Source organism: Tauraco erythrolophus, chromosome 10 (assembly GCF_009769465.1).
Source record: "Tauraco erythrolophus isolate bTauEry1 chromosome 10, bTauEry1.pri, whole genome shotgun sequence".
In the NCBI taxonomy this organism is placed as follows: domain Eukaryota; kingdom Metazoa; phylum Chordata; class Aves; order Musophagiformes; family Musophagidae; genus Tauraco; species Tauraco erythrolophus.
In genome coordinates, this window is record NC_141474.1 from 15,431,619 (window position 1) to 15,446,601 (window position 14,983).

The 14,983-nt window shown below is 39.2% G+C and overlaps 1 protein-coding gene across 1 annotated transcript in view; it reads left to right on the top strand.

The window, feature by feature from the left end:
• Nucleotides 1-14,983, top strand: part of DPYD (dihydropyrimidine dehydrogenase) — a 367,211-nt gene that overhangs the window by 217,372 nt on the left and 134,856 nt on the right. The window contains 1 exon segment of the mRNA XM_086617732.1: nucleotides 6,695-6,859. Within this exon segment, the coding sequence (XP_086473858.1) occupies nucleotides 6,695-6,859 (165 nt within the window).

Sequence of the window (14,983 nt, forward strand, 5' to 3'; positions counted from 1 at the left end):
TAAAGTGGAAACTTACATTTGGGCTTTTTTTGCATTATAGTTTACTGTCTACTAACTGTAAGTATGCTGTTTTGAGATACTTGACTAAAATTACCTTAATAAGGTATTTATTTCGATCTCTTCTTCACAAAGAGGCTAGTGTGGCTGCCTTGGTGTTTGTATTGACATTCAGTAAGTAGTAACCCTGGGCATGTACCGATGCATACTCCACTTGGCAAGTATAATGCCTTCCCTTCCTAGAAGAAAGGAAGGTCAAATAAATAACTTTGTAAAAAGTAGTAATCTGCTCGTTGTGTTAAATCTTTTTCTCATATTAATGAAAAGAAACTGACAAAGGTCACTAATTTCTATCTGCTTTCATAAGGTAAAGATGAGAAAAGCTTGATTTGAAGTATGCAGCGACTTTCATTTACTTTGGGGGGCAACGCTGCAAGGCAAGTTCTTTGTGCCTCTTAGAAGCCTCTCAGACTGAACAAAACACATGTTAATGCTTGGCTTAGTGTGATTAAAGGTATTTTTAAAATCCAAAAATCTTATTTGAAACCGTAATTGTACTGCAGATATTTATATTGCAGAACACCTGTACTTTCAGGAGTGAATATTTGTACAACAGGTTAATATATTAGTTACAGGTACAGTTAATTAATTTTCTTTCCATATCCCAAATATAAATGCCTGTGTGTTCTCTTAAGCAACTTTATTATTGCAAATGTTCATTAAAATGCAATTAGGTGTAATATTTTGGGGAAAATGGGCAAAAAAGAATGCTTCAAGCTCTGCAAATCAATAGAAATGTACCAGAGCTTTGATATGAAAAATCATATTGTTTCATCCTTTTTGGTTCTTTTTATTATATTTGCCTAATATAACTACATTAATTGAATAGTTAGAAGGTGTGGTGCACCTTTTGGTGTATTTGGTGGTTTTTATGTGTTCCTGCAACTGACCTCTTCATACAACATTTTCTCCAAACTGTTTTGTTTGGGTTTTTGTTTTTTTTTTTTCAGTTTCTAGGAAACATGATTATAAAATAAAATGTGAACCCAGTTAATGAAGAGCTGTCTTCTTGATTCCCTTAAAACAATAACTCTGAGAGAGAGGTGGACGGCTTGATTCATTTCTACGGATCATTAACTTCCACACCTACAGATGACAACGTTAATATTCACAATGTGAATTATTTCTCTGCTGATTAGTTTAGGAGAAACACACAATGAATGTGCTTATCGCATGACCTAACACTGTGCTGGACACCCCTTTGGGTCCCTTAAAATTCAGAATGTCCCTTCTGCCCAAATGGAAAGCTCTGTCTCTCAACTTAAACAGCATGGTTGTGTTTATAGTACAAAAATCTGTGGCAATTATTAACTGCAAATGCGGACATGTGAAGCAAAATGACTTCTTGAGTGTACAGTAAGACATGGACTGATGAATTGATCTGCACTTTTATTTAGATTTGACTGACTAAAAAGTGCTGAGTGTTTGAACTTCAAGGTGTTGACTCAAACCTCCCAGCCCATTAGATTTTAGTTGTTTAGAATTCAATGATCTGATTGAGGGGTTCAGAGATTATTAGAGCAAATGGGACCTGATCAATACCTTGGGTCTTTTTTTTTTTTTAGTGTGTTAATTAATTAATCGACAGGAACAGAAATATATGTGAAATGCAAATTAACTCAGTCTCAGGTTACCAGAATACCAGAATTGTTCATAAGCAGAAAGGAGGAATCCAAAAGCAGCAGGATATTGGTGCTTTTATCTGTGTAACACCACTTTGTTAGGCAATGTCCTGAGCTAGATATATTTGAGAGATTGATATTACTGTTTCTGCTCTGCTCTCCTGGGGAAAAGAATCAGCTCATGAGGCAAAAGAAGAAATTCAGTAACTGAAATATTCATGATTCACAGTTGGCCCTTGATTCCATTTGTTGTCACTTTTTCTCTGTGTTTGCATTAACTCCCCCAAACCAAGTTATTTTATAGAATCATAGAATGGTTAGGGTTGGAAGGGACCTTAAAGATTATCTAGTTCCAACCCCCCTGCCATGGGCAGAGAAATCCTCCACTACACCAGGTTGCCCAAAGCCTCATCCAACCTGGCCTTGAACACTGACAGGGATGAGGCATTCACAACTTCTCTGGGCAACCTGTTCCAGTACCTCACCGTCCTCAATGTAAAGAATTTCTTTCTTATATCTAACCTAAATCTGCCCTCTTTCAGTTTAAATCCATTGCCCCTTGTCCTATCACTACACGCCCTTGTAAAAAGTCCCTCTCCAGCTTTCCTGTAGGCCCCCTTTAGGTACTGGAAAGCTGCTATAAGATCACCCCGGAGCCTTCTCTTCTCCAGGCTGAACAGCCCCAACTCTCTCAGCCTGTCTTCATAGCAGAGGTGTTCCAGCCCTCGGATCATCTTCGTGGCCCTCCTCTGCACTCACTCCAGTAGTTCCATGTCCTTCTTGTGCTGGGTACTCCAGAGCTGAACACAGTGTTCTCAGTGGGGTCTCACGAGAGCTAAGTAGAGGGGCAGAATCACCTCCCTCGACCTGCTGGCCACACTTCTTTTGAAACAGCCCAGGATACGATTTGCTTTCTGGGCTACCAGTGCACATTGCCGGCTCGTGTTGAGCTTCTCATCCACCAGCACTACCAAGTCCTTTTCCTCAGGCCTGCTCTCAATCCATTCTCCACCCAGCCTGTACCTGTGCTTGGGATTGCCCCAACCCACGTGCAGGACCTTGCACTTGGCCTTGTTGAACTTCATTTTGCTGTAATCTAATACTGAATATGGTTTTCTTAATCCCCAGATCTGAGTTAATTTGCAAGGTTTCCCCACAAAGCAAATTAATTTTCTGTGGACTATTCTGTTTACCTTTGCCAATGATTTTTTTAGTCATTTTTATCATAGCTTTGTCTTTTAGTGTGGTCACATGTAAGCTTTGTTCTCCCCTAGTTACTCTTTATTAAAAGTCTTCTATCCTCAGTCTTCAGAGTACATGAAAGCTTTGTGCTATTTTTCCCAAGGACTGGTTATTGCTTCCATCGCATGGGGAGGTAAGGTACTTGATTCGATTTGGAGTCTGGGGACGTTCTCCTGTTCCTGTATGCGGACTTCTACTTTCAGCTGCATGTGGGGACCAGACCATCTCATCAGTCAGATTATCCCTCTGTAGCAGTCAGCTTTTTTTAGAATGAAAAATGTTGTTAGAATCAAACGTTGAAGTGCCTCCTGTCAGACTTCTTGCTCCAGTTCCATTGTGGCTTTTTACGCAGGCAAAAATTTTTATCAACAATAAAAGGGTTGTGTGCATAGCTGGGATAAAAGGAAAGCTGGGGTTTCAAAAAAGAAAAGGAATAATCAGTGCCAACATTTGGGCACACGATTCCTACAAACAGGGAAAATCAGTATTTGATTAAAACACCAGAAGATGGTCTGTCACAAACCCTGCGGGCTGGAGCACTATGGCTCTTTCAACTGCTCTGACCTTACGTGCTGTTTTGGACACAGCAGTGACAATTGGTCAGCCACCAGAATTGCCCATCTTGGTGAAAGAACTTGTGATACTATATCAAATTCACTCCTAAGACCAAAAGACATTAAGTTGGCTAAGCCCAGCCAATAGATCCTTTGCCTAGTTCTCTCCCTGTTTAGCTTTTGTAGCTGTGGCAGGAGACTGAAGAGGAAGACGATGGTAAGGCAAGTTTTGTGTAGGTATTTCATGCTCCTTTCAGAGAGACAATTTTCGTTCCTGTCACTTGTGTGATTTTATTCTGTATGTACATAGACAGATTCCTTGAATCATCACCTAAGTTATAAATTCCATTTTGTTTCCATGAACTGCGAGTCTCCTTGTGTCTGGGGCTGTCATGTGCTAACAAGAGACAGGAGAGGTGCCAGCGTGTCAGTCATTACAGACTCTCTCCATGTAGCTTACTCTGAGCTAGGAGAGGCAAACAAGGAGCGGGATCTTAAATAAGGACAGCGTATCCCTCTCAGGAGGAGCCAAGACAAAGCAGCCACGTGGTAATGTTTGGATTTCAAAGTGGGGAAGGATTTTTGGAAGCAGAAGCAGTTTGGTCAGGAAAAATAAAGTGTTTTTATGGACACAGCAGAGGGGTCGAGTGACACAGAGGCAGTAAGGAGGCAGTGGAAGCAACAATTCGAAAGAGCGACTGGCTACTGGTGGAGGATGGGACAAGAAGGTCCCTAAGCACCAAAAGGCATCTCTCAAAATCTCAAGGAAAATTTAAGAATGAGGAAACATAGGCAGAGATGTGTTTACTGTTTCATGTGTCTCTGTGTATCTCTTGTGGTCATTAAAGTGAAGAGTGGCTGCTTTTGAGATAGTTTGCAAAGTCTGCGTGTTACCTGATTCGACTGTAGAATCCTGGAGAAATAAATTGCCACTCAGATGTTGGCTATGACTGAGCTCTGGGAAGGAATGAGTTGAAGCCATGGAGATTCGGCAGCAGTCGCAGGGTCTAAACAGGGGTCTCTGTTCTTAGATTGCCTGGAGACCCAACGCAGATACAAAAACTTCAGAGTGTTTTCTTATGGAAGCAGACTGAGGCTTGTGAGTGTCCCACAAGAGGTATGATCTAGGCTGTAACATCTCAGTCTTTGAATTGTTAACTGTAGTAAAATGAGAGACTGAAAGAACCCCACCACCACCCCCACACAGTAGGATAACAAACGATACCGTAGGTGGCTCCAAGCATTGTCTGACGTATGCACGTGCACAAGCCAGCCACAAAATGGAAATCACACCACGTGCATCTTATCTTATAATTTGCACTGAACCCAAGAATAATAATTCCCACCAACAGACAGGCTGTTAGCTCAGGCTGAGTGCCATACAACTGCAGCTACACAGCTTCTGACTGGTTTGGAGCATGCAAAAAGGAAGCTCGTGGTCGCTTGCAGCATGGTAAAAGTAACTTGTATCTGTTGGCAAATGACCACATGCACCCTGTGCTCGCAGGGGTAAGGTCATATTGCCAGCATTTAAGTCACTGACTTTGCATGTTTTATCATGCTGGATGATGTGATAGTACTGGCCTGTATATATCAATAGCTTTCTGGGGTGAAGTCAAAGCACAAGCCTCCTCTGAGGCAATTTAAAAGGAGTGAAACGCTCAAGAGGATAATGTGGAGCAACTGATGTAAATGGTTCTTCTGCATAAACTGCAATTTTTCTAATTTGTTTTGGGAGTGAGGGGAGTGTACTTTGCGGTTTGGTTTTGATTTGCATAAGTTCAGAAAATGTTCAGAATTATTTTTTTCTGAAGATAAAACTTAACTGTTGAGGGGGAGGTGGAACTTTTGTGGTGAAGGGAAAATTAGGAATTATTATGATGTCCATGTTTCAGACATATTAGCCCTGAAAACAGATGAACTGGGAGATTACTTTGTATGATTCCTACATATGTAAATGGACATATAATTATCTATCAGTATAAAATATTAGTACGTGTTTACTGTATAATAAATAATTCAATTTTATAAGCAAATGAAGATTACCTCAAATTTACATACAATGTGAAGAAAAGTCCCTTTATCCTCTCTCGCTGCAGCATTTGGCAGATTCAGGAATAAATAATCTTTTGTGGCAAGGGTATGCCTTATCAAACATATGCAGATCAGTGCTAATTAATGCTAATTAAGGTTTCCTGTCTATCTAGTTGGAAAAACGTCCAAATGTTATGAAATCCGGTTAGTATGCCTATTACCCTAATTGTTTTATATGGGATGATTCTTAATTAAAATATGTAAATTGACCTTAATTGCTATATACTAATGGAGGTTCATGTTATCTCACTAAAAATGACAAGATGGTGAGGAGGGGTACTTAAACAAATAATTCTGATACGTTTGTAAATAAATGACCCTTACTCAAAATTATTTTTAATTGGAAATTGGCAAAAGGAACATTTTGCCATCTATGTTTCTCTTTAATTTTAAATAATGTCAGAATTTACAGTTCTTTGTTAATATAGATATGGTGACATTGCAGCTTAATTAAGACTACTACACAAGTCAACATTTTGTGTGTTTATTGTATGTTTCAAAATTGTTTGCTAACCTCATGTTGACCTTCAGAAATGTCATGCTTTACAATATTGATCTTAATTTCAGTATTTTTGGTTTTATTTTTAGATATTGATCTCTCTTAGTCGTATCATTTTGTTTGTGAAGTTTGGTACACTGGTATGCTTTTGCTGGTGAATGGACCCATGACCCTGACTTTTCATTGGAGAGGCTGGTGGGCGGCACCTCTTTGCTCTTCACCTCTTAGCTTAGAACATGGACTTTGGTCATCTTTGGGGAGGATAGTTCACATGTATGCTGTTACATGACTGAGACCTACATAAGTTTTTACACAAAGTCTTGTACGCCCTCTACTCAACACAAAAGCATAATTTAAATGATGTTTTGTATGGTGGTTTATAGGTGCCCCATATTGCCATTTTCTTGATAGTTATCGTACCATTTCACACACACAGCAAACACTTTTCTGATGTAGAGAATCTTATCAGAGAATCTGCTAACTGAGAGAACTGACCTACAATTGTAGGTTTTATTCGTGGTAAGAGTACAGTTTATAAACACCTCGTATGTTTAAGTTTACATTATATGATAGACATCATTGCCTCACTTTAGAGAGTCAATCTGAAAGGCTTCACTGTTTTGCAGGATATTGTCACCAATGTTTCTCCGAGGATTGTGCGTGGAATTACTTCAGGTCCTATGTACGGCCCAGGCCAAGGCTCTTTTCTGAACATTGAACTGATCAGTGAGAAAACAGCAGCATATTGGTGTAAAAGTATTGCTGAACTGAAGTCTGACTTTCCAAACCACGTAAGTACCGCACAGTCATAAAGATGCAGTATATTTAGTTAGAATCTCCAGCTTATAGATCTATGAAAACTCATGTATTTAACATTCATTAAATAGAATGCCAATTGCTTTATTGACATACAAGTGTGTTATTAAAAACCAGGAAAGTTAATCCAAATAGTCCTTATGACAGAAAATTCTGTGGAATGACTGTTACACAAATGAAGAACAGTCATGATTTTTAAGTTAGGCTGATGTTTACATTCAAATAGATAATATCAAGGGAAAGAGTTGATCCCAGAGTGGGTGCTTGTCAGTTCTGCTCTGAATAATTTTGTATTTAAGATCATATTTAAAGATGTAACTTATCATTTTCATTTTGAATTGAATTTGATTTATAAAAGGAATCTGTGTTCTTTTTTTTCTTAATCCAATGTGTAACATACTTCTAATATTTTTATAAGCAATTGGCTGCCTTAGGAGAAAAAAGCCAATTCTGACTTCAAGTTGACTTCACTGCAAGGATAGAGTTTTGTTAGAACCTTCTTGGCTATGGGGAATATCTGTCTAGAAGGTAATAATCAAAGTTGGGAACAATGATGCCAGCTGGCATAAATGGTTTTCAGCTACTGTTCTAGTGAGTAAGAACAAAGAGGTGGAAAGGAAAATTCACCTCGATCATCATTGGGTAGAGCTAGAAATCCCAGAGCTTATATATCTTCTGTCTTGAAGTTATTACCTCCATGGCTCAGCTACGAAGGAAATAAGTGAACGTTCCTGAATATATTATGGTATGAAGACAATCAGGTGGTTTTTTTTTCTTATTCCTGAAGTTTAAACATACACATCAGCAAGTATAAAAGTGTTTAAACACATTGTATTGATAGTAAAAGTGAAGTGCTGCATGTTTAATATCCTACTTCAGTATGGATGAACTATGGGCTGTGTGTTTCTGAGGTTCATGTCACTTTATTTACTGTGAATGGGCTTCATAATAGTGAAGATAATATTGTAATTCTCTGATGTTGATTTTAACATCCTTTGTTGAAGTCCTGCGTTTTGCATGCAGGCAGACTGTTGGCTGTTTCTGCTGTGAGAATGGTCTCCCATTACAGTCTTCACCAAAAATCTATTGCAGTGTTTTGTGCTTGAGACCAAACTGTTCTCTTCTGTGAGGAAAAGCACCAGCAACAATTTCAAAAGGAAAATTTGAATTTTCTGAGGCCTAGCCTCTTCTGTGGGTTAAAGAAGTCTTGCTCTTCCATAGCTCCTGGGGTGAGCATCTTCTGATCATCCCTCACTATGTGAGTTACTACTTTGAGAATGTGAATTCAGCTCCTGCACATTGACTGATATCTTTGAGGTTGTTCATGCCTGCATGGGCACAGGGGAAGCAGCACCAGCAGTAGATCTTGGCTTTGCTCACAGGGATTTTTAAAATGTGCCTGTGAACTCATCTAAGAACTGTCATAATTATAAACCTAAATTTGTTGCTAACTGAAAACAGATTTTTTGTTCACTGAGTAGAAATCTCATGGTGAATATTTTGAAATATTCTGCATAATTGAGTTTGCAGAATTCCTCCCGCCCCCTCCCCAATTTCCTGTTCACTCCTCTAGAAAGACTTTTAAACTTCATGAGTTTTGGGAGGGTTTATTAAAACCAAAAGCAGTTTCTGAGAATGGTTTGGGTGAACTTAGTTAACAAGTAACGAATGACATTTTCTGCTCAAAAGAAAGCCAAACAGAGATTAGGACACAAGTGATTACAGTAAAAAAACTTAGCTTGCTATGGTAAATATTAAAAACAAATCAAAATTTATACATAATTACTTTTGCTATGTAATACAAGTAATTTAAAGGTAAGATTTATCTTGCAGATGAAAAGGATAGGAGCAAAATAGCTATGTCACTAGAAGATGATCCCACAACAGCATCCTATCTCATGCCATTAGGAAGAAGCGAACCATAACGAAAAAAGAGCAGTAAATTCCCTCAACAAAGCATAGGATTTAAACTAAATTTTGCAAGGGGTTGTGCGAAAGAGGACCACCAGGCACAGCTCAGTGGATAATGTCATGTAACTGTGACATGTTGCCTCTATAGATCAGGAACTAGCATCACTCTTGTGCTGTCTTCACCCCTGTAGTGGGTGGCCTCATTCTTTGACTCTTCTGACTCCTCATTCTTGCTTGTAGCTTGCAATTATCTCTGACTGGCAGTCTTTCCCAGTCTTCTCTTCTGTTAGCCTTTTCCTTCAACCCTGACTCCGTTTCAAGTGGACTAGGGCAGTAGCTGCCACCAGCAGAAACTTGCTTCAATGCCACCAGCAGTGAATTAAATCTTTGTAAGAGTCCAAGCAGAGGAGAAAGCAGAAAGAGAAAGTATCTGGATTCTGTATGTTTGCTTGTAAAGTATCATCAAAATCTTTGCTGTTTCAGTTTAGGACTTTTAAAAATTGAGTTAATTTAATATTACGGTTACTGTTTTTTCAGAAAGCACACGCACACAGAAAGAAACTAGCCAGTGTGCACAGTACAGGCCCAAGATGATTTTTTAAAATTTTATTTTTATTTTTTAAAATCAAGTGCTTCTCTGTTAAATGATTTGCAGTTAACGATGGGATTGTTTTCCTTCTTGTACTTCAGACATCTCACTAAGGTATTACTTCAGCAACTTGGCTGAGACCATTTAATACATATGGTATTATTCAGCGTTGTTTATTGTTACATTTTTGAAGGACGCAGTTTTAAAAACACTGTGTCCACTGCTTTCTTATATATGAAGAAAACATCGTTTCAGACAGAGAGCTGTGTGAGAAGAAAATTGGCCTGTTTTTATTTTTCGTCTTCTTTTTACTTTCCCAGATACTGTAGTTTTACTTATTTATATTGGCCTAACTTGTGATATCCAAACATCTTCCTTACATGTTTAAATAAGGGTTTTTTTTATGAGAGTCTATTAAGTATTTATATTTTTCTGTTTTATGGCCACACATAGCATCTGATACCACAGGATTTATCATTTTGTGCAATTATTAATAAGAAGAAAATGGATTTTTTTTTTTTTTTTGTTCTTTAGTAGTAGAGACTGAAAACTTGACAGTGAGGAAGATGAAACAATTATTTTTTTAAATTTCATAGTCTTAAGTGTAATACTAAAATATCCATTCTGAATTAGTATAAAGCAGACAACTTATTGGCTAATTTTGCATCCTCAATCCTTCAAAAAAAGATTGTTTGTGAAGTGCTGTATTAATCAAGAAAAAGTGAAAGAAAAATGTCAATAATCAGAGTTTTCAGATTGAAATTTAATTACTGCTTGTTTGAGAGGAATGATGCCTGAAACCATAATCATAGTCTGGTAGTCTGTCTCTTTACTCTCTGCTATAGAGGGATATTTTGGGTCAAGGCCAATAAAAGCTGTTCCTGTGTAATACAAACATTATCTCAACATTGTAATGAGAAATAGGAAAACTCCCTTTCTAAGAACTGCTCAAACCGATTTGAAGTGGCAATGGGAAAATTTGGAGGTGGGAAGTGAACGAGTGGCTGGGTGGGAGCTTAGATGCTGACTGGGGTCAACCCACCACAGATGGGAAATAAAGTTGTCAGTTCATGTTAAAAAGACTAGACCATAATTTGGACATGAAATATTTGAAGTGCTTTAGATAACGGGGCAAAAGAACTAACACTAATGCCACAGCATGCCCTACGTTTTTATTTTATTTACCAAGGAGATACCTGACTGTATGTTGTATTGTACTTTCCAGCCAAAATGTGGCTGGAAAAATGGCGTTTTATAGTGTATGCGATAAATTAGTTTACTTAAGAAATATGAATTTGACCAAGTAGAAGTCACCTAATGATATAATCAGGAAAGAAAACTGCGCCAAAAAAAAATAAATATCACTTTTACTTTAGCAAAAGTCCACAAATTATAGTATGTCTGTGTGCTGGCGAAATAAGGAGCTGTGTGCACAGTGAAGCTGGCAATTGTGCAAATCATTTTTGGTGATTGCAAGGGAATGAGATATATCTATCGGTGGTAGCACTTGTTTCATTAGAAAAAGCCTGCAAAGTGCTGCTGTCTGCACTGGGGAGAACAAGCTTGAGACAAGCAAAGTTTGAAAGCAGTAAAACACTTCTCTACAGGAAAATGTGAACTGAGCCTTCAGTAAGAAGGCAATGGGCACGGTTGCCAGGTAGTCTTTCTCCACCTTCCCCAAACTGTAATTGGTTCCCTGTAGATGATAAAAAAATAAGCAAATTCATGAGAAACCTCAATATGCAAATTAGGTTTTGTCTGAACACATGCAAGAGGTCACACGAGTACAGATACAGGGCTTTGAAAGGACACTTAATGAAACAAAATAGATTACAGGAGAAATGTCATTCCCTGCAGGGCCAACAGAAGTCCATCACAATCTTCCTTCCTTTGTACTGCAAGGAAGAACTGGTATCTTGGAAGAAGATGCCAAAAATAATATTTTTCGGTATTGCTGTATTAGTATGCCGAAGTCTTAATAGTAACTTTTTGGCCTCCTTACTCAACTGAAATGAGTTTGGGCTGCTGTATGACTCTGAGAAACGTACATAGGATACCAGATTGTCAGCCGTGACACTAATGCTGTGATTCAGATATCAGTGTCGTGATGTGTTGAATTGAGAAACCTCTTCTGCTAGAAACATTAAGTACTCTTGGACCCCAAAACTAAGCTGAAAACTCTTGTCTCCTTAATGTTTGTTCTGCTGCTTTCAGAATGTTGCTGCCAGTCTCTCTGACAGTTACTCAGCAGAGAGAAGCTTTTCAAGGCTGAAACTGTTAAAGATATGTTTTTGTTCATCATTTTGTTCAGAATGTCCCAGGAACACCTGTCAGGAGTAGCCATGGTAGAGAGCACGCAAGAACAGATTGCTGGATCCCAGGCTGATAATTGACTTCTTTGTAGTATTGGGTTTTTTTTAATGTTTTTAAATCTCCTGGAATAGTGAAATTAGTTTTCCATATTATGCAGATTTTTTCTACCGTAGAGGTATGAAACAGGGCAGCCAGTTTTGTTTAGTTTTGGTGTTTGCAGATTTGTTTTGTTTTGTTTACATTTAGGTAACAACACCAAATTTGTTTTAATTGTACTCTGTGAGGACAGGAGGAAATGAGGGGTTACAGAGAAGAAAAATACAATTGAACAGGGATACAGGAGTGCCTTGCCCCTCTAAATAACTTTTGCTGCAGAAAAATGCAGTGTTCAAAAAGATTTCCTGAAGTTATAATATGAATAGAAATAGATTTGTAAATAGTAGTTATTTGGATGATTTACATGGAGAGGTTTGATTAGTTTGCCGAAGTGATCTCTGAAGTGGGGTCCTACCTATCAAGTTTATGTGTAGAACCAACTCTGGTTTTAATAGCAGGTTTCATCTGCAGACTGTGAACATCATTTGTATATTTGTATAAACATATGTCTCTCCAAGTCTGCACTAATAGTAGACCTTGTAATATGGTTACTGAGAGGAATTGACCAGGATATCTAAAATTGCTGCAGATCTCCTTCGAGACTTAAAATTAAGGGATATTAGGTTGAAAACTTTTTAACATATAGAGGAATCATAAACTTCACAGTTTTACTGTGAGGAAAAGGTCAAAGCTGGCTTTCTCACTAGATATATTAGGAATAATTTGTGTATTTTTTCAGGCATTATTATAGCTTTTATTTTTGATGGGCATTCAGAGGTCTTTGTGACATTGTGTAGAGTACATAGTATTTACATTTTGAGATACCAGTCACTAACTTGATTCAGGTTATAAAAGGTAATAGTTTATTTTACCATTTGGATTTCGATTTGAAACCAACAGCAGCCAGGTTATTGTGGACCTGGACAGGCAGGTACACACCACGTGTTCTTGGGCCACAACAACCCCCTGCAGCATTACAGGCTTGGGGAAGTGTGGCTGGAAAGCTGCACAGCAGAGAAGGACCTGGGGGTTCTGGTCGACAGCTGATTGAACATGAGCCAGCAGTGTGCCCAAGCAGCCAAGAAAGCCAACAGAATCCTGGCATGTATCAGAAACGGTGTGGCCAGCAGGAGAAGGGAAGTGATTGTCCCCCTATACTCAGCACTGGTGAGGCCACACCTGGAGTAGTGTGTCCAGTTTTGAGCCCCTCACTTCAAGGAGGATGTTGAGGTGCTGGAGAGAATTCGGAGAAAAGCAACGAAACTAGTGAAGGGTTTAGAGAACTTGTCCTATGAGGAGCGGCTGAGGGAGCTGGGACTGTTTAGTCTGGAGAAGAAGAGGCTCAGGGAGGACCTTGTCCCTCTCTGCAATTACCTGAAAGGAAGTTGTAGGGAGATGGGGTCGGTCTCTTCTCCCACGTTATGAATGACAGGATGAGAGGGAATGGCATCAAGTTGTGCCAGGGGAAATTTAGGTTAGATATCAGAAAAAATTTCTTTACAGAGAGGGTTGTGAAGTATTGGAACAGGCTGCCCAGGGAGGTGGTAGAGTCCCCATCCCTGGAGGTTTAAAAACTGTGTGGATTTGGTGTTGAGGAACATGGTTTAGGGACCCTAACAATGCAGGGTGAATGGTTGGACTCGATGATCTTGAGGGTCTCTTCCAACCAAATGATTCTATGATTCTCAGGCCTGTCGGAGGACCCTTGCTGGAAGCCCAGATGCTTTTCCATGTGAACTGGAAAGGGGCGGGAGCCACAAGCCAGGCTACCCATCAGCTGGCACGCTCCATGTCGTGGAAGCACCCAGCAGTGCCAAACGGCTACCTAGATTCCCTTCTCTGAATTTCAGATCCACAAATCACATTAAAACACTCCAGAAGTTTTTATTGCTGCAGCTTAAACTTCCCAAAGCCAGCCGTCATGGATGCTTGGTAGGAGGTGAAAAAACCCACACAGCAGTTGTTAAATTCACCATATGGAAAAGATCCCTTTCACTACAGAAAACTGGCAGTAGGCCTAGTCCCTTACCATCAGAGGAAATCCTAGCTGCAGAGGGAGGACGAGGTGGGAGTACAGCACTCGTACTGGTTGCCTTGCCCAGAAATGAAACCACTTGTCCCTAGCTAGTGTGGAGCTCGAGAACGGCTGACTCCTCGGTTTCCAATGGCTACTGTGGTGGGCAGAAGGGAAGAGGCCTTGGAGCATGGAGCATATAACCACTTTCCCTTTTCTCTTCATCCTTCACCACAAGGGAAAAAGAGGACGAAAAACAGCACAGAAAGATGCTTCTTAGAAAAGGAAGAGAAAAGAGCTGACATGAAAGAAGAGCAGAGGCATTAAACAACGTACTTCCACATATGCCAGGGGATCTTCTGCTCTCCTCCATCCTGAGCATGTCCTTGTTGCTCCTGATACTGGTTCAGCTCTTTGAGTACTAGCAGGATGCATTTTCCTCTGTGCAGTCTCAGGAGGAATTCAACAAGAGCTCTGCTTTTAAACAGTAGATTTGCACCAGAAGTGCCCATCCATTTCTGTAAGCACAACAGTTTCTATTTGCAAGAGTAAGTAAACAAAACCAGAGGCTACTAACTGAAATGTTGATGTATTGGGTCTTTGAGATCACATTTTCTTATTTCTGGGAGAGGCTCTTCCACAAGGCATAAAAAATGCTCAAGCCTGTTATGACCTAAATATTAATAGAGATGGGACTGAGCTACAAAATATGGTGCTGTAAATTTTCATTTCTTGAGGCTTAGGTTTTAGTAAAAAAAATGAGAAAATACAGGAAAATTCTCATCTGTCATCAGCGTTTTTTGACAGTAGTGTTGGCTATAGCAGATCTGCTTGAGGCTTGAAAAGTAGCAGAGAACTGGCATGTGGTCAGTTAAAAACCTCTTTTCTGGGAGAGATCAGGGCAGCTACAAACGTTAAAACTTCTATCCTTGTATTCAAATTGGTAGAAGCTGTTCTAAAAAAAAAATAGAATTAGTAAAAGGAAAAAAAAAGGTAAAGAAATCCCTTTTGTAGTGTACCATGCCTTGAAAAAAGTTGTTTGAGGACATCAAGACTCAACTGAGAAAGGGAGCTTGGGTTTCCAAAAGGGTTTAGTAAGGTCCCTCGCTGAAGGACTTGGAAGAAATGAAGTTACCCTAAGATTAGAGTGAAGAAACTCACATGAAAAAATAACTA